A 23,119-nucleotide genomic window follows, 5' to 3' on the forward strand; every position below is an offset into this window, starting at 1 on the left:
TTCGCTCGCTGGTGATTTGAATTTACTATGTGCCTCGTTGAAAATAATTACGCTACTCGAAATGTAGCCTTCACGCTCCTGTGTTCTCGAGTAAATCGCGTGCATCTACCACTATTTGATAAATAACGATTGCACGAAAGAGCAGAAATCATATGGATGGAGGGTCTGGATCAATGGTCATTCCAGCAATTACTATGAGGACGGCTTCGCCTTCCAAAGGGCCGATAGTAGCCAGCTAGCGATAGTAACCAGTCGGTGAGTGCCCCTACCAACCTGTTCCTGAGAGGTGCTCTTAACAACAGGAGTGCTCCTACGAACCTGCTCCTGAAAGGTGTTCCTAACAACAGGAAGGATTCCTAGCCGCCAGTGACCTGCAGAATATGCGGGAAAATAAATTCCGTCTTCATTATGGACAAACCTCCATGTTCACCTTTTCGAGCGTCAACCGTAGTTTGCATAAATAGACAGAACGATAATATGTAAGTTTTTTTTATTTAAATCCTTGTAAAGCGATGTTTTTTTGTTTTTTTTTGTCTCGGAAAATCTAACCTTCATTTGGTAGATGTTTGCATTTATCTGTATAACCTTTAATTGTTAAAAGGTAGCTACCTACACCATTATTTTCTATTGTTAAAAATTAAATATCTTCTTTTCCTTAAAATTTGACTCTGATTTACTTGCTCATGAAAGTGTTGTGTTGTTTTCTTTCATCTTATGGATTGCTAAACCCCTTGTCTTGATCCTGCAATATTTATTCGAACCTGGGTGAATGGATTCCGATTTAAAGAGTGGTTGGTGACGTAAGCATCCTTCAACCCCCCCCCCACCCCACATCATCAAAAGTTAGCAAACCTGAACCCCCCCCCCCATCTATGCGGATATAATACTTCAATGGCGCCCAAGTCTACGGCCACGTAGTAGCACTCAAGTGCTTGCATCGATAGAACAAATATTAAAACAATGGGACACGAAATAGATTAGACAGAAATGTTTCGGTTTCAATGCGGTTTTAATTTTTATGCTTGAAACTTTTTAAAACTATTCAACATCACTTACATTCCCAAAGTAAATCTGCGCTATAGCCATAATTAGCATCGTATGAGCATTTTTTTTAGGTAATAGACGTTGTATTGACCGCTGCAATTGACTCTGTATTGACCTCTGCATTTAACTCTGTATTGACCTCTGCATTTGACTCTGTATTGACCTCTGCAATTGACTCTGTATTGACCTCAGACGTTGAATTCCAGAAGCTCCTGCATATGGGAAACTCCAGATCCAAACCATCTTCGAAGAATTTCGTCAAAACCTTTTCTGCGCATGCCTAGGAGAGAGAGAGAGAGGGGGGAAGGGATGTGTTTATCACCAAAATACGTATTTAATCTTCACGTGTTACGAATGAAATGAAAAAATTGTGCTAAAAAATACTCACTGCCTTTTCTTCTCCACCGTTCCTCAAATTTTTGACCTAAGTCGGAAGAAAGGGGGAATATAATTAAAAGACTGTATAATTATATATATTATGTAAGGCGGTGGTTCCCAACTTTTTTCTCGCTATGCCTCACTTGAGTATCTTGTAAAACTCTGATGCCCAGCGCCGTATTCACAGGGGGGGGGGGAATTAACGGGCTATAGCCCAAGGCGGCAAGCTTAGAGGAGATTTTTAATATGAATTTGAATAATGAGTTGCCAAGAAAGTTAGTGGAATGGCAGAAGAGGGCAATATTTCTCTACAAATCTCGATAAATCTGCCTCTGTCCAGACAGTAAGGGGTTAGTGAGTGAGCGAAAGAGTGGCATGCAGAGCAAGGGACCGGGTGAGTGTGTGGCCTGGAGCGTGTACAAACAAGCATGTGAAAAATGAAAATATTGACATAGAATATATGGTAAACATAAATGATCAAAAGAGTGATCTAGAGCGTGTACAAGCTTGTGAATGACGAAAAGAAGGACTTAGATCATGTGTAAATGTGTAAATTATCAAAAGAGCGACCTATAAAGCAAGGAACTATACCAGTGAGCGACAAAAAGAACGATCTGGAGCATGGGAAAGCATGTAAAGGACTAAAATATTGTCCACGCTGAGTTGCCAAAACATTTCAAGCACTTGAATGACCAAAACAGTGTGCAAGCACGTGAATGACTAAAAGTATTACTTAGAGAGTGTGTGAGCATAAGAGTGACCTGAAGAGTAACTTAGAGACGAAAAAAGTTAGAAAAAGTTTTGTTGTTTTTCAAAATTCTACTGTAAATTTAACAGAAGTTCAAATGTTCCCTTTTGAAAATAAGCTCCTCAATTAATTTCAAGCCACGAGTGAAAATTTACTTCTTGCCTTCGAAACCAAAGTTTTATGGAAACATTTGAAGCGTACTTACACATGACGTTCGTTCGCACAGATTTCGGGAAACATGGACTTTCCAAGGACCTGATTGCGACCACGAGGCAACTTAGATTTTATGCAGCCATCATCAAAACAATAGCTTCTTACTTTCCATCAAGTACGTCCATTTAGTACGATTATTTGATTTTGTGACAATCGTATCGACGTCATACTTTTGCGCGACAATTTATTTTATTAACTTGTTATACGGATAAAGGTGAAGAGAAGTAAAAATTGCTCACTTCGAGTTCGATAATGTATTTCAACGTCTTCATGTCGAGCTGCTTGAACAGTTCCAAAGTATGCAATTCTTTCCTTGCTTCGGCCACGATCTCGGCGTCATCCGGATTCTCCGTCTAACATGACAATTAAAAACGGATTGAACAAATGATTAATGGCGATTCCGTCTAATCTTCAAGAAACACGCCAGTATTTTCCAGTCATTAAGCATTTTATCGTTAACCCTTTCAAACCTGCGAATTCATTTTTTCCAAAACGTTTTTCCTTTTTTTGATACTCAAAAACTGCATTAAAAACATAAATATCATCAAATCTTTATTTTTAAAAAAATTTCAAATTTTCAGTTTCATTTATTTATTATTATTCTTTTTGTGTGAAGAAATATTTCACTTCGCTCAAATTTTTTCAATTAGAATAATGCAGTTTATATTCATCTTCATATAATACAATTTTTCCCAGAATTTTATTGCTAAATTTTACGCTTTTTCCCGGAGGCACTTTCTCCTGGAAGCCATCTTAACCCCCCCCCCTTTTCGAAATCTCAGCTTTAAGTGCTACCCTCTGATGAAAGTTAATATTCGCCATATTACGAATTCAAAACTTGCGCAATCCTGTAAGTCATGAGGTCAAAAGAAAAAATTGCTACAGTAAGAAAAAGCAACGCACACATTTGTAACAGAAAGGTCTGTAAGGGTTAACATAACCCATAGCTTCCCAACCTTTTTGTCCCATCGCTCCCCTCCCCCCAACGCAATATGACCCATAGAATCCTATGTGACACCCGTACCGCCCCACCCGGAACATTCTATCTCCCCGAGAGGGCGTTAACGCCCACTTGGCAAGTGTACCTCGCTCGTTTTCACTATAACGCGATTTTTAAAAGTTAATTTTAAGAACTACAACCTGCAAAATGTGGCCTGGAGTTATGACATTAATCCTGGAAATGGGCTCTGCTTGTCAACCGAATCTCGACTGCTTCATTAAAAAGCGTTATCAGCCTATAATTCCAGACTCCTCGGGAAAGGAAACATCCCCACTCGCTAGAATCAATCACAATCTATAATAAATAAGTCACATCATTATTGTTGCAGGATCAACAGATTTTCATGTGATTTTTCACACCGTGCCTCCCGGAAGTGAAGTTCGCGGCAGTGAATCCAGAAAAGATCAATAAAATTAAATATAAGGAATTCTGAATAGAAATACAAACCTTATTGGAATTCCAGCACCCCATCTCTTCTGAAAAAATAAAAATAATAAATAATCAACATCTATGTAGCTGTGATAATGTTTTTTTTATCAGATCTCTCTTTATGTAAGCTATACTGGGTGTCGCATAAATTCGTAAATAGTTCAAAAATTCACGAAAATTGAAGGAATTGGTACAATTGAATGCGGTTTGCGAAAAACTTATTCTCACGACGGGGATTTTCTTTGGCACTGGAATAAAATTAGTTCAAATTCTTGTCGATAGAGAGGGCTGCACGAAAGCAAATCATTGAAAATATGCAAATCGGAGTACAATATAATGCAGAATGTACGATTACGATTAACAGCTCATTTTCTGCTACTAGCGATCATGTAAGCTTCTCATAGTGATGTTGATATTGGTGAATGAAGCACTATTGTTGAAACTGTTTAACCTCAGCCACGAAACACTGGCTGAAGTTTTACGAACGTTTCGGACTCAGAAGAAATTCAAGATAGGTTCAGGTCCAATCACTAATTTTTTTTTCTATGCCAAAAAAATCCACACTCGCGACGGTTACTCTTTGCAAACCGCATTCGAATACACCAATTTTTTAAACTTTTATGAATTTTCAAACATTTTACGAATTTATGGGACACCCTATATTATGAAGATCTTTTTTTTTCATTCTGTATTCTTTATTTTTATTTATTCTTTATTCATATTGGTTGGCCCGTTGTCCCAGAACTATACTACCAAAATGAGTGGTATTACATGTGAAAACACGAAACAAGCTAAACTCGAAAACATACGTTAGGGCCACACATACACTCATAACACACATTCCGGTATGTGCCGATTCGTAGAGGAATGTGTACGAGATACATCTACGGTTAAGTAGTAGTACATGTGAAGCGAAACAATTTTAACCATGGAACCTAGGATATTGGAGGGATATCCTGACTTTGGAAGTCGCCAAAATATGGCAACCTAGCTCAAATGATGAGAGAGCGAAAGCGTCATTTCTTCCTTCCAGTCACAGGTGATCCCATACGAAAAAATATATCGCCTCTTTTCCTTCTCTCTCTAAAGAGGCCGTTCAAGTATTACGTAAGCAAATTTTTAGCCATTTTTGACCCCCTCCCCCACTTGACAGCAAAATTTCGTCATCAGCTCTGCCCCCTCTGAATCCTAACGCATATTGGAGGCATCAGAGACGTACACGGGAAGGGGAAGGGGGTGCCCCCCCCCCCCCGATGATCAAAACTTTATTTTTTTTAATGCAAAAAATATTTTTTTTAATAAAAATTTCGGAAGAAAATACCTTAATGTGTTGTTATAATCAATTTCTGTTAATTTCAATGTTATTTTAAGGGCGGGGTGCATGTGTGATAGTAGGTAGGGCCTCCAAAAAATGGCTCGGGGATCATGATGTTCTTAAGTCAGCCACCTCGTTGGGCAATTTGCCTGTTGTGGCGTTGTATTTGTATTTGTTGCGTGCAAAAAGTCGTCGCGATCAACTTGTCGCACGACAATTCGTCGCAATCAATTTGTCGCAGCGTCAATTCGTCGTGCTACAAACTCGTCGCGGTACAAATTTGTCGCAGAGTCAGTTCGTCGCGGTACAAATTTGTCGCAGAGTCAGTTCGTCGCGGTGAAAATTTGTCGCAGACTCATTTCGTCGCGGTACAAATTTGTCGCAGAGTCAGTTCGTCGCGGTACAAATTTGTCGCAGAATCAGTTCGTCGCGGTACGAATTTGTCGCAGAATCAGTTCGTCGCGGTACAAATTTGTCGCAGAGTCAGTACGCCGATCAAATAAATTTTCAAAATTAAATTTTCACCGTATAAGCCGCACTCCCGCTTTCTGGCGGGATCTCCATTTCTCGCAGCGAGTGGCGTTGGGCGAACACACCAAGATGATAAATTACGATAAAATAAATTTTCAAAATTAAATTTTCACCGTATAAGCCGCACTCCCGCTTTCTGGCGGGATCTCCATTTCTCACAGCGAGTGGCGTTGGGCGAACACACCAAGATGATAAATTACGATAAAATAAATTTTCAAAATTAAATTTTCACCGTATAAGCCGCACTCCCGCTTTCTGGCGGGATCTCCATTTCTCGCAGCGAGGGGTGTTGCGGGAACACACCAAGATGATAAATTAGGATCAATGCCCATCCCAAAGCACAATTTGCCTAAGGGGTCATTCAAGTATTACGTCAGGATCGGGGAGGGAGTTTCGGATTTGTTGACTTTTGATGGCGGGGGGGGGGGGGGGTTGAAGGTCGCTTACGTCATCAACCACCCCTTTTTGAAGATATGAAATATTCTAAGCTTCTGGTGAAATTTTGCTGACGGGGGAGGGGATGGGGGTCAGTGTTTTGCTGATTTTTGCTGACAAGGGGGAGGGGGTCAAAAATGGCTGAAAATCTGCTCACGTAATACTTGAATGGCCCTAATTCACTATTGAATATGTATCTGCCATGTAGGGAATACATCTTTGAGGAATTTTTTACCGACAATATATCTAAGGCTAGCATTACACTATGAAAGTGTTCTAAAAGTCCTTTTATAAAACTTGAAAAATTCAACCAATAAGATTATCGGTTGCATTTGCTCGAATGTAACCTATGAACTTTATTGGTTGGATTTTTTGAGTTTTTAACTTGAGCAACTTATCCGGTGCAAATTAAATTTTGAAAATGTATGTGATCGCAATTTATCATCTCGGTGTGCGCCCCAACTCCCCTCGCTACGAGTAATGCAAATCTCGAGAGAAAGCGACAAGTGTGGCTTATCCGGTGAAAATGAAATATTAATTAAATTAAATTATTAATTATTTCAGGTTCTTGTGGAGATACTGTAGTGGTTAATGTTGGTGGGAGTCTCGATTCCACATGGGACAGATACAAGTTTACACTTAAAGACAGCCTCCGCTGTACTGTAATTTGGGGAATATCATAAACACCGACATTTTTTTACAGAATTTTAAAATTTTATCATAGAAAAAATGATTTTTTTAACATTTACAATAATTAAATAATAAAACATTAATATCAATTGTAATTTTAATTTCGATGTAATTTCGATGATTTTTTTCGAAATGACAAAAAAAAAAATTTAGTAAACTGTGTGCATTTCTTGATGGAAAAAAACTTTTCTTCATGTTTATTTTTTCACGTATGAGACAAAAAAACCTACATACAGATCGCGTGACGAGTTGACTCTGCGATAAATTGACGTCCCGACGAATTGGTTACACGACAAATTGTCACTGCGACGAATTTGTACCGCGACGAATTGGCTCTGCGACGAATTTGTACCGCGACGAATTGGCTCTGCGACGAATTTGTACCGCGACGAATTTGTATCGCGACGAATTTGTACCGCGACGAATTTGTATCGCGACGAATTTGTACCGCGACGAATTTGTATCGCGACGAATTGGCTCTGCGACGAATTTGTACCGCGACGAATTGGCACTGCGACAAATTGATGCGCGACGAGTTGAGCGCGACAAGTTGATTGCGACAAATTGACCGGCTACGGCAGTGAACATTAAGAAAAAAAATTAACCTGTATTTTGGTGCATGAGATTCACAGACATAGAATAACTGATCGGTGGGAGTCCCGTAATCCGCTGCAGTTGCGGCTCACATCCCCTTCATCTTGCTTCGCCATCTGCGTAGCGAATGTAGCGTGTAGCCATAGCGTATTGTGCAGATTAATATTGCATTTAAATTAGATTCACGCCGATATTGCAGAGCAAAAAAAATATTGTTCATTTTCCTGCTTCATGCCGGTTTGAAATATACAAGTAACTTTGCTCAAAAAGAAGTATAGCGTACAGTTTAGTTTTTATTTCATAGGTGGCAGCGGGAATCCTATAGTTTTGTGATGGTTATTTTTCCCGATATTTTTGTGTAGAAGAGAGAGACGTAATTGGTTTTTTTTTTTGTCTTTTTTTTTTTGAGATTTTTAGACACAATCGCAGAATTTTTTGTTCTTTTCGGACACTTTATAGAATGTATAAAAGGAAATTTAAAATATACAGTTATTTTGGGAAAAGTATATTTTCTTCGTTTTAAAGCAAACTTTAAGAAGCCTTTTCTCTTCTTCCATGAATTCCATCAGAATACACTTTTTTGTTTCAAGTGAAGTTCCCTGTTTTCCAGAACAGTCCAGTTGCAGTATATGAGGGCCCATGATCGCGCCGGGCTGCTAAATACTATTACCGTGAAAATAGATCGAAATACGTTTACTGCAAATTAGCACCATGGCTGCCAAAAAGAAAGCATTTCTGTAGAATTTCACGCACGTGTGTAGGAACACTTGCATCATCGTAGATGAGAACAAAAAAAAAAAAGAAAGGTTTAAACTTTTTTGTATTTTTTTCTTGCATATGCCTGCATCGGACACGTGATAGAAAAACGTACGTCTAGTAGAAATTTTTACATGCCCTGGGCATGACAAAGGACACAACAGGCAAATCGCTCAACGAGGTGGCCGAAAAAAGTGCCATAAAAAATATGGGTGTCAAATATAACCAAAATACAGTAATCCAATATAAGAGCATACATCACCAAAAATAATAATAATAATTAATAATATACTGTTTAATATAATACACTGCCCGTTAAAAAGATTATGGTTGTCCTCTCTAAGTAGGACAGCTTTTGGATTTACCCAGCTATATAAATCACCAACGAAAAAAAGCAAATGAAAGGAAATTACGAAAACTCATCTTTATGCATTTCGACACGCTATGGGTGTCCTCTTCTGAGTACAAACTATATTACCGACCGAGGATCCCACTTAGATTTGGTAATTAATTAAAATCTCCACTCGAGAATGGATTTTTTTTGAGCCAAACCAGGCGGGAATGGAAACTTCTTCACAACAAAATCCCAAGTATGATATGAAAAAAATTAATATTTACTGAAAGTGTCTTCCCTCCATTGCAGTATTTCTTCGGCACAGGCCTTCAAAGCAGGTTCATCATCAGCTGCCCAAGAATACTCAGCCTGAAGAACAAGGAACAGAGCGGCTAAAAGACAACAACCGCCTGCCTTCATCATCATTTTGCAGTGACACTATGTGACGGCACACACTAGAATACTCACACCTGCCGTTTTATGCTTGAAAAATGTTTCTCTCGTGGTCGAGTCCGGCATCATAATAACATGACATCCTGTTTTTGGGATACGCGAGGTGTTTCGAAAATCTCTCTATTCTTCTTCTTCGAGAGAGAAAAAGTGGAAATCGTGTGATTTTTAGTGGTTTTTCGTATTTCCACTCTTTCCTGTGAATTAACACGTCTTAGTTCCTGAAAGCATGTTATTTATCTTACGATTCTTCTTGAAACATTTAAAGACAAAACATAAATAAAAATATTTTCCAATTTTGAAAGGCAAAAAAAAAACCAGTAGAAAAGCGTGAAAACACTGCTGTATATGGAAAATTGACGAATATACAATAACGTCGAGCTAAATGAGATTTTTTTTTCCTTTTGGCGCCTTCTCAGCTCCAAACAAATCACTGGAAGAGATGCAATGGTTTTATTATTGTTTTTTTAACTATTTTTAAGGAGAATTATTTTAAATTCTAATTAAAAATTCCAAAAATTAAAAAAAATTACCTTTATTCGTAATTGATGAAAATTTTACACAACACATTATAGACTGCCGCTGTGGTGGTCGAGTGGTTATAGTGCCGGACTCGTGATGCGAGGATCCGGGTTCGAACCCCACAGTGGTGGTCGGCTGAAGTTGGTTTTCTGTGGTTCCCAACTTCAAGGCGCAAATGCGAGCCGATCTCCCCCTTAAAAAGTCTCGCCACACAGAGCAACAGTCCTACAACGGTAAATCATTCAACCATAACACTTCACTCATAGTTAGGAAAACTGGGGGCAGATGACAGCACTACACATAACAAGCATTACACAGAAACAAACTTTACGTCAGGTTGCACTACACGTACACGCACATTCCCGCATGTACCGATTCGTTGGGGGTTCGTGGAAGTAGCCTCACACACAGATATCTAATAAATTTTGGATGTGAAAAATGAAGATTGAAACTTGATAGAGAAAAGAGTAGCTACTTTTGTGCAATCTCTAGGAGCGCCGGTGCCATCATAACACATGATCTGATATCTGTAGGAATTCACATAAATGGACAAGGGCGTAGCGAGGGGGGGGGGACTTGGGGGTCTGGTCCCCCCCCCCCCGAAATGTGAGAAAATGACCGAAGAAGGGGGAAAAAGGCCAAATCCATTGTTCTGTCACTTTGGTCCCCCCCCCCCGAATGAAATTTCTGGCTACGCCCCTGTAAATGGACTACTCTCTAAGGTGTTTTTTCCTTGATCTTTGAAAACGAGGATTTTCATCAATGTGTAGAGCATATAGGCCCACCCCATGCCCGGAGGTCAAATGTGGCCTTCAGCGTCATCTGATGTGAGCCCGTGGCCCCATATCTAATTTTGCAAAAAAGCTAAGTGGCACATTTGCAAATCACTTAAGTGACCTGGGGTGCCGTTCTACGTCAATCAAGTTACTCGCGGCATAATTACAGACTATTAAGTGACTCGCGGCATAATTACAGACCATTAAATGACTCGCGGCATAATTACAGACAATTAAGTGACAGTTAAAATCATAGTAGAGTACCAGATGTCATCATGTGCCCCCCCCCCCCCCCGTGAAGATGAGGCCTCGAGCCGGGCGGCACAAGGAGGACATGGATGAAGATGGCCCTGGTTCAGCTCTGCCGGATTCTGAAAGTAGTCAAATTTTTTCAAAAACACATATCACCATATTTCATTTGAAAACTTTATTTTTCACAGCTCCCTGTGCAAATAATTTGAAAGATTATTTTCACTCTATCAAATGCCTCACCGTCCTGGGATATTTCAAGGGCGGCCATTTGTGTAAATCAGATGGAAGCGCGACCCTCCCTCCTTGGCTTTCGGTAATTCTAATCGAAAAGATATAGACCAGAATCGTTTCGACGGGAATGAGGACACAATCTGCTTTACTAACGTTATTTTAAAACACATAAACAACCACTGTTAAAATTTTGAAGTAAACTTAATAATTGAACTGATACTATTGTTTATAAAATACTTAGTAATATGACACCATATTGTTTTTTTTTTGTGCGGCACATCAATCTACCCGTCACATCTACCGTGAATTTTAATCGAAGAGTTATAACAGTTGTGTTTTTATACGATAGGTGGCAGCACATGTTCCAGCTCAATGTCGTTCCTTACATGTTACATAATATTGTACTGCAGTGTTATCCGGAAAAGTAATTTTAAAGATTAATTTCCCTCCTCTCTAAAATTTTAAGGGATGGTTTTGTAAAAAGGGGGATATTTTTTAACAAAAACAGACAAATAACTGTATTGATAAAAAGCCTTAAAGTTTGAAGCAGTATTTTGATCCTTTGATGAAATTTAACGTATCTAGATGCGTGAACACATTATTGGTGAACACTCTGCACTGCTGTATTGTATAGTTATTTCCTAGAAAGCAAATATTTTTGCTCATAAAGCTTTCCGTATTTGCAGACGAAAATTTCCGTTTTTTTCTCGAGGAAATACGGTCAGCCTTTTAATAGCATCTGCCCTTTATGGTGGCAACTTGGACAATACCTCCTGGATACTACTAAGCTATGTAGGAGGTATTGACATGGATCCAGGAGTAAAGAGTGCCGGGGGTGAAAAGTGTCAAGGGCAAAATTAGTTCGCTGATAAGTGTACTTTCAGGGGCAAAATTGCCAATGTCTGGATGTCCGAGGCGGAATGTCCGGAAATAAATTTTCCAGATCCCGCATCAAACACACACTCATAAGCTATTGCCTTTGAAATATTCTGAAGCAACTTACCCTCTCTAAAACGGTAGTAAATTGTGTCGATGGGGGCTAAAGTGGGGATTATCCACGACAACTCAGTACAGTGTAATAATAATTCATACTAATGTTGACTGTCAATCAAACACAATACAATAGTCACGAAGAATAATCATGCTTTATTGTGTTGATAAGTAGTGATCATGATGGCCATCTACCCTCGTCGTCGTTGCTGACCATCATCTCTGAGGAACTGCTCGCATTTCGGAAACTTCCATTCGTCTCTATTCGCTGCTGCTTTCTGCATCGTCTCGTTGGCGCATTTCTTCGATTCGAAAAATAATCCGAAATAATTATTAGCTACGGATAATTAATGATGAAATAATAATCTAGAAATAAAATGTTTTTCAATTAAATATTTAGAATTGATTAACGAACCTGTTCTTCTTCTTCATAAGATTTTATCTGGAGAAATAATGAGAGTGAACATGAAAATTAATGTAAAATATAATGTTGACTTTTATCTCTAAAAATGAAATAGTCAAGTCACACGCACACACAGGGGTTCTTAACACTTTTCATCCGCAACCCAAAATCAGCAGCAAGATCAGCTTTGCGACCCGTGGGACTGCTTGTTTTTCCAAAATTAGTGAAGCCAGTGAATGAGTGCATTTATAGTAGTGGATTTCTACGATCCATCTCGGAAGCCTCAGCGAATGAGGGTTAGGTCATGATCCATAACCCAAGAATCCCTGGCTGCAAGCGGATTCGTACGATCCTTCTCGGAAGCCTCTGTGAATAGAGCTTGAGTTTGGACCCATACCTGAGAGTCCCTGGTTGATAGGGAATTTGGACACTTTGGATTTGGACAACGATCCATATCGGAAGTCCTTGCGACCCACGTTTAGGTCGCGACCCATAGGTTAAAAACTCCTGAGTTTGATAATTATTTTTGATAATTATAAGTAACATAGTTATTGGTATAGGATTTTTTTTTCTGTCCATACCGTGATTTCACACACCTATAATCCAGGGCTGGACAAATCCCAGGCACCAGGTCGCCCGGCCCATGGTTCAAGCAAGAAAACATCGATGTCCTTTCATGGCCGACTTGTTCCACCTGAACCCCATGAAAAACTTGTGGGGCGTCCTTTGCAGATCAGTATATCAGGACTGGACAAATACCAGTCGCCAGGTTGCCATGGCGGCCAAAAAATTGGTATCGGCACCTAAAATTTTCTCTGTGCAGTTACTAAAGTGCAGACTGAGTGCAGTACAAAATGTTCAGAATTTATAGCAGCATGTCTGCCAACATAAAAGAGGGTCACTATGCCCTGAAAAAGTCAAAAGAAGAATTATTTTGGACTCTTTTATACAAATACAAATACGAGGCCACAACAGGCAAAATGCCCAACGAGGTGACTGAGGAAAAAGATGTCCATAACAAATATGGATGTCATATATTATATATATTTTATTCGGGTAGAAAAAAAAATTGGCGCCTAAAATTTTTTTGTGGCGCCTAGATTTTAGTTGCGATTTGTCCATCCCTGCTATAATCCACAAATGAAAATTTCGGTACTACTTTTTTTCATCATCAAGGTGATCATATTCAATCGGTAAAAAAATACCGGAATCAGAGATCCAAAATATTATACATAGGAAAAAACGGTACATCGTCAATTTTCGCCAAAGAAGCTGCCAAACGTGGAAAATACTGCCAATTATGGCTTTCGGGGGAAAATAAAAAGTGCATTGAATATAAAAAATGTGCTAGATGAATATTGATAGTCATGATTATTGTAATGTCAATTACACGGGGTGTCCCATAAATTCGTAAGTAGTTTGAAAATTCATAAGAATTGAAGAAATTGTTATACAGTCGCATCCCGTTTTAACAAATACCGTTATAGCGAAAATCTCGTTTTAATGAACACTTTTCTAATCCCCCAGATAAGTTTACATAGGAACAATTTAAAAATTTGGAATTCCTTACAGCGAAATTTCGCCAAAACGAAGGGATTTCTTCGGTCTCTCGAGTTCGTTATAACGGCATTCGACTGTATTTGAATACGGTTTGCGAAAAAGTTGTTTCCTCGAAGGAGGGGGGGGGGGGAAGGTCCAAAAAAATTAGTTCAGAGTTCTGTCGATAAAGGGCGCTGCACGAAAGCAAATCACTGAAAATATGCAAATCACAGTCCTGTAAAATGCAGGTTATGAGACTAACAGCTCATTTCAGAGTTTTACGGTTTTAATGGCGGCGCTTTTACATAGTTATACGGAATTTCTCGCCTCTGACATTTCGCCCATGATGTCTTGTCCTTGACAATTTGCTTGCTCTGACAGTATGAGTTACCGAGTAAAGTGACTGACTATATGAGTGAATGACCGTAAGACTGACCAAGTGGGGGTGAGTGACCGCATGAGTGATCAAGTGAGTGAGTAGGAGAGTGAAAGCGTGAGTGAATGACCGTATGAGTGACCAAGTGAGTGAGAAGGGGAGTGACCATATGAGTGACCAAGTGAATGGGTGGGTGAACATATGGTGAGTGACAGTATGTGTGGCCTCTCATACGGCCACAAATACGATGACTCATACGGCCACGCACCAACTTATATAGTCGCTCATACAGTCACTCACTTGATCACTCACACAGTCACTTACTTGGTTACTCACTCGGTCGCTCATACATACGGTCAGCGCAGGCGAATTTCACGGAGGACGATAGTCGAAGGAGGAATGTTATTGATATAACATTTCCGGATTCCCCTTACATAAGGTTTTCCATCATGTTGAAATTGGTATCTGAAGAACTATTGGCGATGCTGTTTTACTTTAGAGAATCACCGACTAGAACTTTACGAATGTTCCGGTCACAGAACAGATTGGAGAAAAGTTCTACGATTTTTCTTTCGTGTTGCGCCATCTGTCGACAAAAGTTCGAATTCGTTTTTTTTTCACCGCATCAAAAAAATCCCCCTTCACGAATTTTATCTTATTTTGCACGTGCTCAGCGCAGATTATTATAAGCAAAAAAATCACGATGTGCCAAACCTTTTGGGCCAATTGCTGTTGGTTCATCTGCTCGACACCTTTGACATTTTGAAAAACTTTGAGAAAATCGGCTTCATTGACGTCGTCAACTCCTTCGAACATTTCCAGTCCCTTGAAATGACAACAAATTAGTAACATTAGTTCGAGTCATCAGCATTTCCTTCCGCAAATTCGTAACATTGGACATTGATCACATGTTGGGAAAATATTGAAGCGTTCCCGAGGGAAGGGTGTATCCAGAAATTTATTACCAAGAGGAGTAGGGGGAAAAGTTATACTCCACACTCAGCGGGAGCCAAAGAAAATAAGAGGCTATGGGCTGTCAAATAATACGAAGGCTTTTAAAAACTGGCTGCTGCGAAGATATATTTTGGAAAGAGAGAAAATTCAACTGTCCCTGCGGGGAATCGAACCCACGTCCTGTCACTTTCCGGGTGAACGTCCTAGACCTTTGAAGACCGGATACACCTCGCTTCCCATCTCAGAGAGATATCGAAGCGTTCCCGAAGGATGGGTGTATCCGAAAAGTTTTATTAAAAACAACGTAACATAGTAAATAACGTCCTAGACCACTAGACTACAGAGGTACCGAATCTCTCAATCTTTCCTTGGAGCTCGTGTACACTGAAAGGGACCGTACATGGACGGCCGGACCACACTTGACGTTGCCACCAGATGCGACTTATGTAAGGATGACGTCACTCTCCGCTACCATACGAAGGTTTTTATCAACTGGCTGCTGCGAAGATATATTTTGGATATAAAAAAACCTTGATAAAAACCTTCGTATGGAAACGAAGAGTGACGTCATCCTTGCATACGTCAAATAATATACCGCCAGCGGATTTGTGAATGTGATAAATGCGGTTATTATACATATATAACGACCAGTTATTATTCATAGTTACCAAGCGTTTTGGTATCTTTTTTTAATGATGCAGAGCGCCGGTGAGGTACAGCGCGAGATTTTCAGCATTTGCAAACTGAGACGTCCAGGAGAAAGTGTTGAAAAATCAATTTCACAAAATATCTATTCCGGTGAATGCTGAAATACTAAAATAGAGGCTTTTAAGGAGGCGAGATATCTCGTCAATGCCGTTTGGAGGGTTAATATTCGCTACTTTTCACAACATAATATAGCCAAGTCTCGAAAATATTCACGACACGTTAGTGAATTCTTACCCAGATTTATTGAAAGAAATATTTTGCTTTAGGTACAGGGTGGGCAAAAAAAGTCCGCAAAAAATTCAAACATGAATAAAAACCGGAAAAATAACCGAAATAAAAAACGGTTTTTAGCATCGCTTGGAATTTTTTCAAGACAGGAAAAACAATGTCTCAAGAAACAGCCGATAGATGGCGCTGGTGAGAGTGACTTCGGTAAAAAATATGCAAATGAGGCAGTTATAAGAACCCGCGCTCCTAATCCATAGTAGTTCACCGTTGTAAACCGTGTATGTAGGCCTACTGGATTTGTGACTAGCCTGCAATGTGTTATCCCCTGTGGCGGTGGTCATGTGGAACACATACTGCTGTAATAGACGATTTGGCGATAATTTGTTCGTTATTTGCGTATATTTTCTTTCAATTGTGTACGTCAGCGCCACCTATCGACTGTTTTTAAGGGGTTTTTTTCTGTCTAAAAAATTCCCGTAACCTAGCGATGAAAGTTTTTTATTTCGTTTTCCTAGTTATTTATTTTTTAAAAACCGTTTCTTCTTTCGGTTATTTTTCTGGTTTTTATGAATTTTTAAAGTTTTTACGAACTTTTTGCCCACCCTGTATAATAAAATCACTGATTTCACTAATATAAAATTTTAAACTGGGAAAGAAAGAAAAATTACTCGCACAGAATTGTTAATTTCTTTAAAAAATTGAAAAAAACATAATTTTCGCAAAAAAAATTAAAACATTAATTTTTGTAGAAAATCTCAGAAAAGTTTTTTCTCCCCTAATACCTGCAGAAAATAGTAGAAACATTTTAATTTATGTAGAAAACTTTAGAAAAGAAATTTTAAAAATTAAAAATCACTTTTACATTTCTGAAGAAAATAATGTAAACCTTTTCATTTCTCATTTCTATAGAAAAAAATCTACAATCTTATTTTTCTCAGAAAATTGTAAAAAACAATTGAAAATTTTTTTTTCTAATTTCTGTGGAAAATAGTATAAAAACGTTTTCATTTCTGCAGAAAAGACTAGGAAAAAAAATCAGTTCTGCAGAAAATAGTAAAAAATTCTTAATTTCTCTGTCAAAAACGGTAGAAATTTTTTTTGTGTTTCTGTAGAAAATAGAAAATTGCAGAAAACTTCTAAGTGATGTAAAATAGGCCATAGAAAAAATTTTCTAATTTCTGTGAGGAAAGTGTGGGAAAGAAAAAAAAAATTCAATTTTTACAGAAAATAGTAAGAACAAAATTTAATTTTTGGAAAAAATACATGTGGTTGAAAATTTTTTTTGAATTTTTGTCAAAAAAAATAGTAATTTCTAAAGGAAATAGAAAAAAAATTAAATTATATAGAAAGAAAATCTTAATTTCTGGGGAAAATAGTGTAATTTTTTTTTTTGATTTTTGCATAAAAAATAGTACGAAATTGTTTTGATGCTTTTTATTATCTGCTCCAATTATTATTTTACGCTGGTGTCACTGTCAAAGCTGAATTTCCTTTCGTCTGATTTTTATTTTACTTTAATTTTGGAATGAGACTTGTGTCAAAAAAACACTCAAAAATTGAAAAGAATCCCGCCGTTTATTTTGTGTGTAAACGATTAACAAATTATCGATTCTAGCTTAACAAACACTAAAAATGTAATTTGGATGGTCATACCTACCGCTAGTAGATACTTTTTAGCACAGTCCGGTACAACATCTGAAAATAAGTGAATAGGAAATGAAGTTAGGTGAGTCGTCAGTGTTATGTCTTTAAAAAAGTACATGGTGTCCCATAAATTCGTAAACACTTCAAAAATACATAAACATTGAAGGAATCGGTATATTTGAATGCGGTTTGCGAAAAAGTCATTGTCGCGAAAGTGGATTTTATGGTGCAGAAAAAACATTTATTCACATTTTTATTGATAGAAGGCGCTGAATAAAAGCAAATCGCTTATTTCCATGGTGGAACTTTTCTCCAATCTCTTTTTTTGTTCGAAACTTTCGTAAAGCTTCGGCAGGCGATTCGTGGCTGAGGTAAAACAATTTCACTAATGATGCTTTATCCACAAAGGACAACATCACAATGAAAACCTTATGTAAGTGCCATCTTAATCGTGCACCCTGCATATATTCCAGAGGACTTCATAATTTAAAATTCAAAAATCGAATCAAGTTTATTCATTTTCACACGCACAGGAAAATTTAACAGTAATTTTTGTAAAACATATTTACTCAGGGCAGGGCTGTAACTAGCTATTCCTGTGCCCTGTGCAAGAATTTGAATTCAGGCCCCATTCTGGGTCCCTTCCAAGTGGGCCCTGTGTGGGTGCGCCTGTTGCACCTGTCTAGTTAACGGCCCTGGCCCAGGGCTATATAGTAAGGGCTGTTTCATCCCTTTAAAGTCGCAATCGCAGCTTTGGCTCAGTGGGCGTGGTCTCGGAGCTACTGCATGACGTTACTGCCCAAGCTCATTTCCAGCAGATGACAGCACCTCTCGAACATTGTATTTTGTCTTTGCCCGAGTAGCATGGTGGTAAGATGCTCGTCTACCACCGTGAAGGTTGTTGTCAGGGTCCCGGGTTCGAACACAAGGGAGGATATAGATAAGATATTTTCCCTAACGAACTCAAGGCGACCACCGATAGACAGCGCCTTCACTTCCAACCCATCTTACTAATGGCAGTAAATTGCAATGTAGCGATATGGCCAGAGTTGGTGTTTGGTGAAGTAGTAGCACCTTTCGAAAAGTGACTTTTTCCCACATTTTAATTGCTTATTTATTGTTTTATCTCTCGCTCATAGTGTTGTCGCAGGTATGCGCGTGTGGCATTTTTATAATCCTCTTATCAACTATAATCTAATCCATCTAAAAAATAGATCAAAGAAATAATTTCTAATAATTTTCTAATTGTAATAATAATTTTGATAATACCGTTAAAAATGATAATATCTTCAAACATTTTGTGTTAGGATCTTTTTTATAGATTTGCTTCCCATGTTATTTTTTTGCACTTTTATTAGTAATAACGAAGTCCAAGGCTTCTAAAAGCTACACCTAACTCAAATGAAAACAAAAAGATGATCAAAATTATTAGAAAATTCAGAAAATAATTGAAATTATGCGTCTCGAGTTAGCTTTCTATCAACCCAATTTCAATTAAATAACGTACGGGGTTCAATTGAAACCGATCCGGGGAAAATATTCCTAGTGGAAGTAAACGCATAAACAAATACCAAAATTTCTCTCTTTTAAGTGCTTAAAATGTTGAAAAAAAGCAAACCAACCGTGACCCCCCCCCCCCGCTCTGTCCCCCTAGGGGATATAAGCTGAAAAAAGCTAACCAATAAACATACACATATCTAATGACAATAGTTTGGAAATAATTAAGTGAAATGGGCAGTACATTGATTGCAATGTATCATAATTTACAGGGTAGCAAAGCGGGAGCACTCGGTTCCGTTTGAGCAATGGCGTCACGCATGACGTCAGCTGGTACCGACTCCAGTGCGTCATGAAACAGATCTTTATTACTATATGCGTAGGCTGACCATATTTTATCGAGAAAAATACGGGAAATCAGGCTTCGAAATAACGGGAAAATATGGGACATTGCCAATTACCGCCAAAACTGATGCCAAAAGTAAGCAGTCGCCAACTCGTGCTAAAATCACAGAAAAGTCACCGATCGGGAGCGAATGAAGCACCACTTTATTGCAGTGAATTAAAATAAAAACATAACAAATATGTGAGAGGAATATTCGTACTTATAATCATAATTATCCTAACATAATTTCTGAGTTGGGAAGATAATTTTATTCGTTGATTTGAAGAAATGAAGGTCAAGTTGGCTTCGTTATAAATACGTGAAAAACCGTGACGTTCTAGCAAAAAAGTCGGGACAGCCAGAAAAACAGAAAAAACCGGGACCGGGTCCCGGAAAATAAGGGATGTATGGTCACCCTATATATGTCGGGGGGCGGTCTTCAACCGTAGTAAGACCAAGTCCATTTATCTTTATTATGGATAAAAACTCCTTAAAGTTTTTGATAGATAATTAATTCACTTCAAGTAATGTAAAGGAATTAAATATGTCAAAGTTCAGTTAAACTACCATTTTTTCAGTGCCTTGGCAGGCTTTTACGAAAACTTTTAGGTGTTATTATCCATAACAAAGATAAATGGACTTGGTGGTTGTGAACCCCTCATATAATCCTGGAGAAGGGTTACTAAAGCGTATATTCACCTAAAAGTCTCTTGAGGAATTCTGTCAGTTCTCCGGCACAAACACGCATCGCTTCATCATTGCCATTCCCATCGCAGGCAGCGAATTTCACGAATCCCACGATAACGAATAACAACACTACGTAACGCTGCAATAAAATTTCAGACATCTCTGTGTGTTTATATGCACCGAATTCTCCTTTACCAGTTCACTAAATGATATCCTATTGAAAATTATGGCTTCCATTTTCCCGTTTTATATCCGCGTGCGTTATGATAGGGAAGGGGGGGCCGGTCTAATATGAAAATGTGATTCTTTAAGTGCTCGTTAATTACCGTTTTTCCATTTCATTGCGAGACTTTTCATCACAATTTCCTGCGTTACTAAATGAATGTGAGTTTGTTTGTTTGTTTGTTTGCGCAGCTTCCGTGGAAACAATGTTTTTTTCGATTGAATTATACAAACACATAATGATGTCAGAGACAGAGATTATTCGACGTTTTGGAAATATGTTTATAGGGTACCTTTTGTTGACGCAATGAAGGCCACGTTGTATATTACGACATGAGTGCTCATTGAAAGACACTAACTACGCTTGACTTCTCTGGTATAGCCAATACCTTCTAGAGCAGCGTTTCTCAACCTGCGGTCAGCGACGATGACATGAGTGGTCCACCCTCGATAATTTGTTTGACACTAAATGAAAAATTATTCAAACGTTGTAGTCGGGGTTACTCGAAAAGCGCCGCCGGTTTCATAAATGATCTGTGAATGCGCAATTTCTCAAAGTTAGATTCGCGGTGGCGGGCTACATTTGGCCCGCGGAATCACGAAGGATTTTTCAAATCGCTTAAATTGCTCGAGGCATATTTACAGATCAGCGAAGCTGCTAACGGGGCATATCCAATGGCCAGCGGCACGCTTCGCGATCACTTGAGTTGGTGGCTAGAAGCACACTTACTGATTGCGGCCCGCGATACATTTACAGTCCACTAACGCGGTCGCTGTAGTGGTCGAGTGATCATAGTGGCAGACTCGCATCTCAAGGACCCGGGTTCGTACCCCACCGTCACTACAGTGGTGGTCGGTTGGAGTTGGTTTTCTGTGGTACCCAACTTCGAGGCGAGAATGCGAGTCGATATCCCCGTGAAAAAAAGTAGCGCCACAAAGAGCAAAAATCCTACAAACAGTACAAATGTAATTCAATCATAACAGATCACTCACTTCACTTCTGAAATGTAGATGGCAGCACTAAAAAATCAACCACAACACTGCATGCGTACTCAAAAGACTGTTAGATACACACACACACACAGTTACACTTCCGACACAACTCACTAGGGGCTAATCAAGTATTACGAAAGCAGATTTTCAGCCATTTTTGACCCCCTTCTGCCCCCCCCCCCCCAGCACAATTTCGTCGTCAACTTAGAATATTTCATATCTTAAGAAAGGGGTAGTTTATGACGTAAGCAACCTTCAAACCCCCTTCCCCCCCCTTATCATCAAAAGTCAGCAAATCCGAACCCCCCCCCCGATGCTGACGTAATACTTGAATTACCTCCCTAGTTAGTAAATAGCCCACAGATGGTGAGACCTGAGTTGTGCTCGGTTTGAAACAGAGAAAAAAACAGCACTACACATAAAAACAAGCAATACACAGAAACAAACGTCATGTTATGTTCACAACAACAACACGTACACTCACGCTCCAATATGTACCAATTCGTTCGATTCCCCGCAAGGGCATTTGAATTTTCTTTCTCTTTCCAAAAATTCATCTTCGCATCAACCAGCCGTTAGAAACCTTTGTATGGACAGCGGAGAGAGTGACATCATCCTCGGATAAACATTCCCTTCTTGTTGGCGCAATGTGGCTTGGCGCGCTGAAGTAGAAGTTTTTACGGAGGTTTCGCCTTCGACATTTCGTGCCCCCATTTCGCCTGCCCGACCGTGTGAGTGGGTGAATAACATATTGTCGTAAAACCAGCATGGGTACAGGAAGGGAGAAGTCATGTGTAATCAACCTCCTTTGCTTCTATGATCACGTGACTAAGACTTTAGGAAAAGGCAAAAAAGGTAGATGTGACTTAGGTTTTCTCTAAACCTTGTTCAGCGGTGGTCAAAAAAACGAATAGAATGCTTGGTCTCATTTTCAAAAAGGTCTCTTCGCGTTCTCCTAAAGTCATTCTTCCGCTTTTTCGAGGCTTAGTTCGTCCTGGACTGGAGTATGCTGTAAGGTTTGGAGACCATACGTACAGAGGGACATAGACTTGGCTGAAGGGGTGCAGAGAAGAGCTACGCGTGTCCTTATTGGCACACGGGGCTTGAGTTATGAAGAGAGACTTCATTTTTTGAATATGTTTACATTGGATGAACGCAGGTGTCGAGGAGATATGATCGAAGTGTTCAAAATTTTCAATGGGATGGATAGGATGGACCATGAACTTTTAGTACACCGCCAATCGACTGCTTTTACAAGGGGACACCAGCATCGATTGGTGGTGCCCGAGTGGCATGGTGGTAAGATGCTTGTCTACCATCGTGAAGGTTGTTGTCACGGTCCCGGGCTCGAACCCAAGGGAGGATATAAATAAGATATTTTCCCACACGAACTCGAGGCGACCACCGATAGACCGCACCTTCACTTCCAACCCATCTCACTAATGGCAGTAAATTGCAATATAGCGATATGGCCAGAGTTGGTGTTTGGTGAAGTAGTATCGATTGGTGAGGGACAATGCAATCCTATGGTGTCGCAGGGAATTTTTCTCTAATAGGGTTGTTAATGAATTGAATAGCTTACCCCCGGAGGTGTAAATTGTAACACAATTGACATGTTTAAAAAGAAATACGATAAACATGTTGGGGTAAATCGAGAAGCTATTCATTCTTAGAATAAGACAACCATAAGTATTCTTTAAGGGCGTTGTATAATATTTTATCATGTGTATATATTGTTTATAATTTGTGTTAATTGCATTTTTAATTGGGTTGCTGTATTTTTGAAATATATGGC

At 39.0% G+C, this 23,119-nt stretch overlaps 2 protein-coding genes across 3 annotated transcripts; both read right to left on the reverse strand.

Annotated features, from left to right (window-relative positions):
• Positions 1-1,084: 1,084 nt before the first annotated feature.
• Positions 1,085-8,923, reverse strand: LOC149068549 (uncharacterized). Its single transcript, XM_089251273.1, has 5 exons — positions 8,752-8,923; positions 3,831-3,859; positions 2,623-2,736; positions 1,433-1,468; positions 1,085-1,324 (listed from the first exon to the last, which is right to left on the reverse strand). The coding sequence occupies exons 1-5, from the start codon at positions 8,891-8,893 to the stop codon at positions 1,112-1,114; spliced, it is 534 nt and encodes a 177-aa protein (XP_089107399.1). The 5' UTR covers positions 8,894-8,923; the 3' UTR covers positions 1,085-1,111.
• Positions 8,924-11,848: 2,925 nt separating this feature from the next.
• Positions 11,849-20,292, reverse strand: LOC149068550 (uncharacterized). Of its 2 annotated transcripts, XM_089251426.1 has the most exons (5): positions 20,122-20,292; positions 17,554-17,591; positions 14,721-14,831; positions 12,104-12,130; positions 11,849-11,990 (listed from the first exon to the last, which is right to left on the reverse strand). In XM_089251426.1, exons 1-5 carry the CDS (start codon positions 20,267-20,269, stop codon positions 11,880-11,882), a joined length of 435 nt encoding a protein of 144 aa, XP_089107552.1. In that variant the 5' UTR covers positions 20,270-20,292; the 3' UTR covers positions 11,849-11,879. The 2 variants fall into 2 exon arrangements, with proteins under 2 accessions (XP_089107552.1, XP_089107553.1); XM_089251427.1 differs by lacking the exon at positions 12,104-12,130.
• Between the last annotated feature and the right edge of the window lie 2,827 nt (positions 20,293-23,119).

Source organism: Pholcus phalangioides, unplaced genomic scaffold, assembly GCF_987345545.1.
Source record: "Pholcus phalangioides strain wild (caught in Gottingen) unplaced genomic scaffold, Ppha-v1.0 ptg000024l_1, whole genome shotgun sequence".
Taxonomy (NCBI): domain Eukaryota; kingdom Metazoa; phylum Arthropoda; class Arachnida; order Araneae; family Pholcidae; genus Pholcus; species Pholcus phalangioides.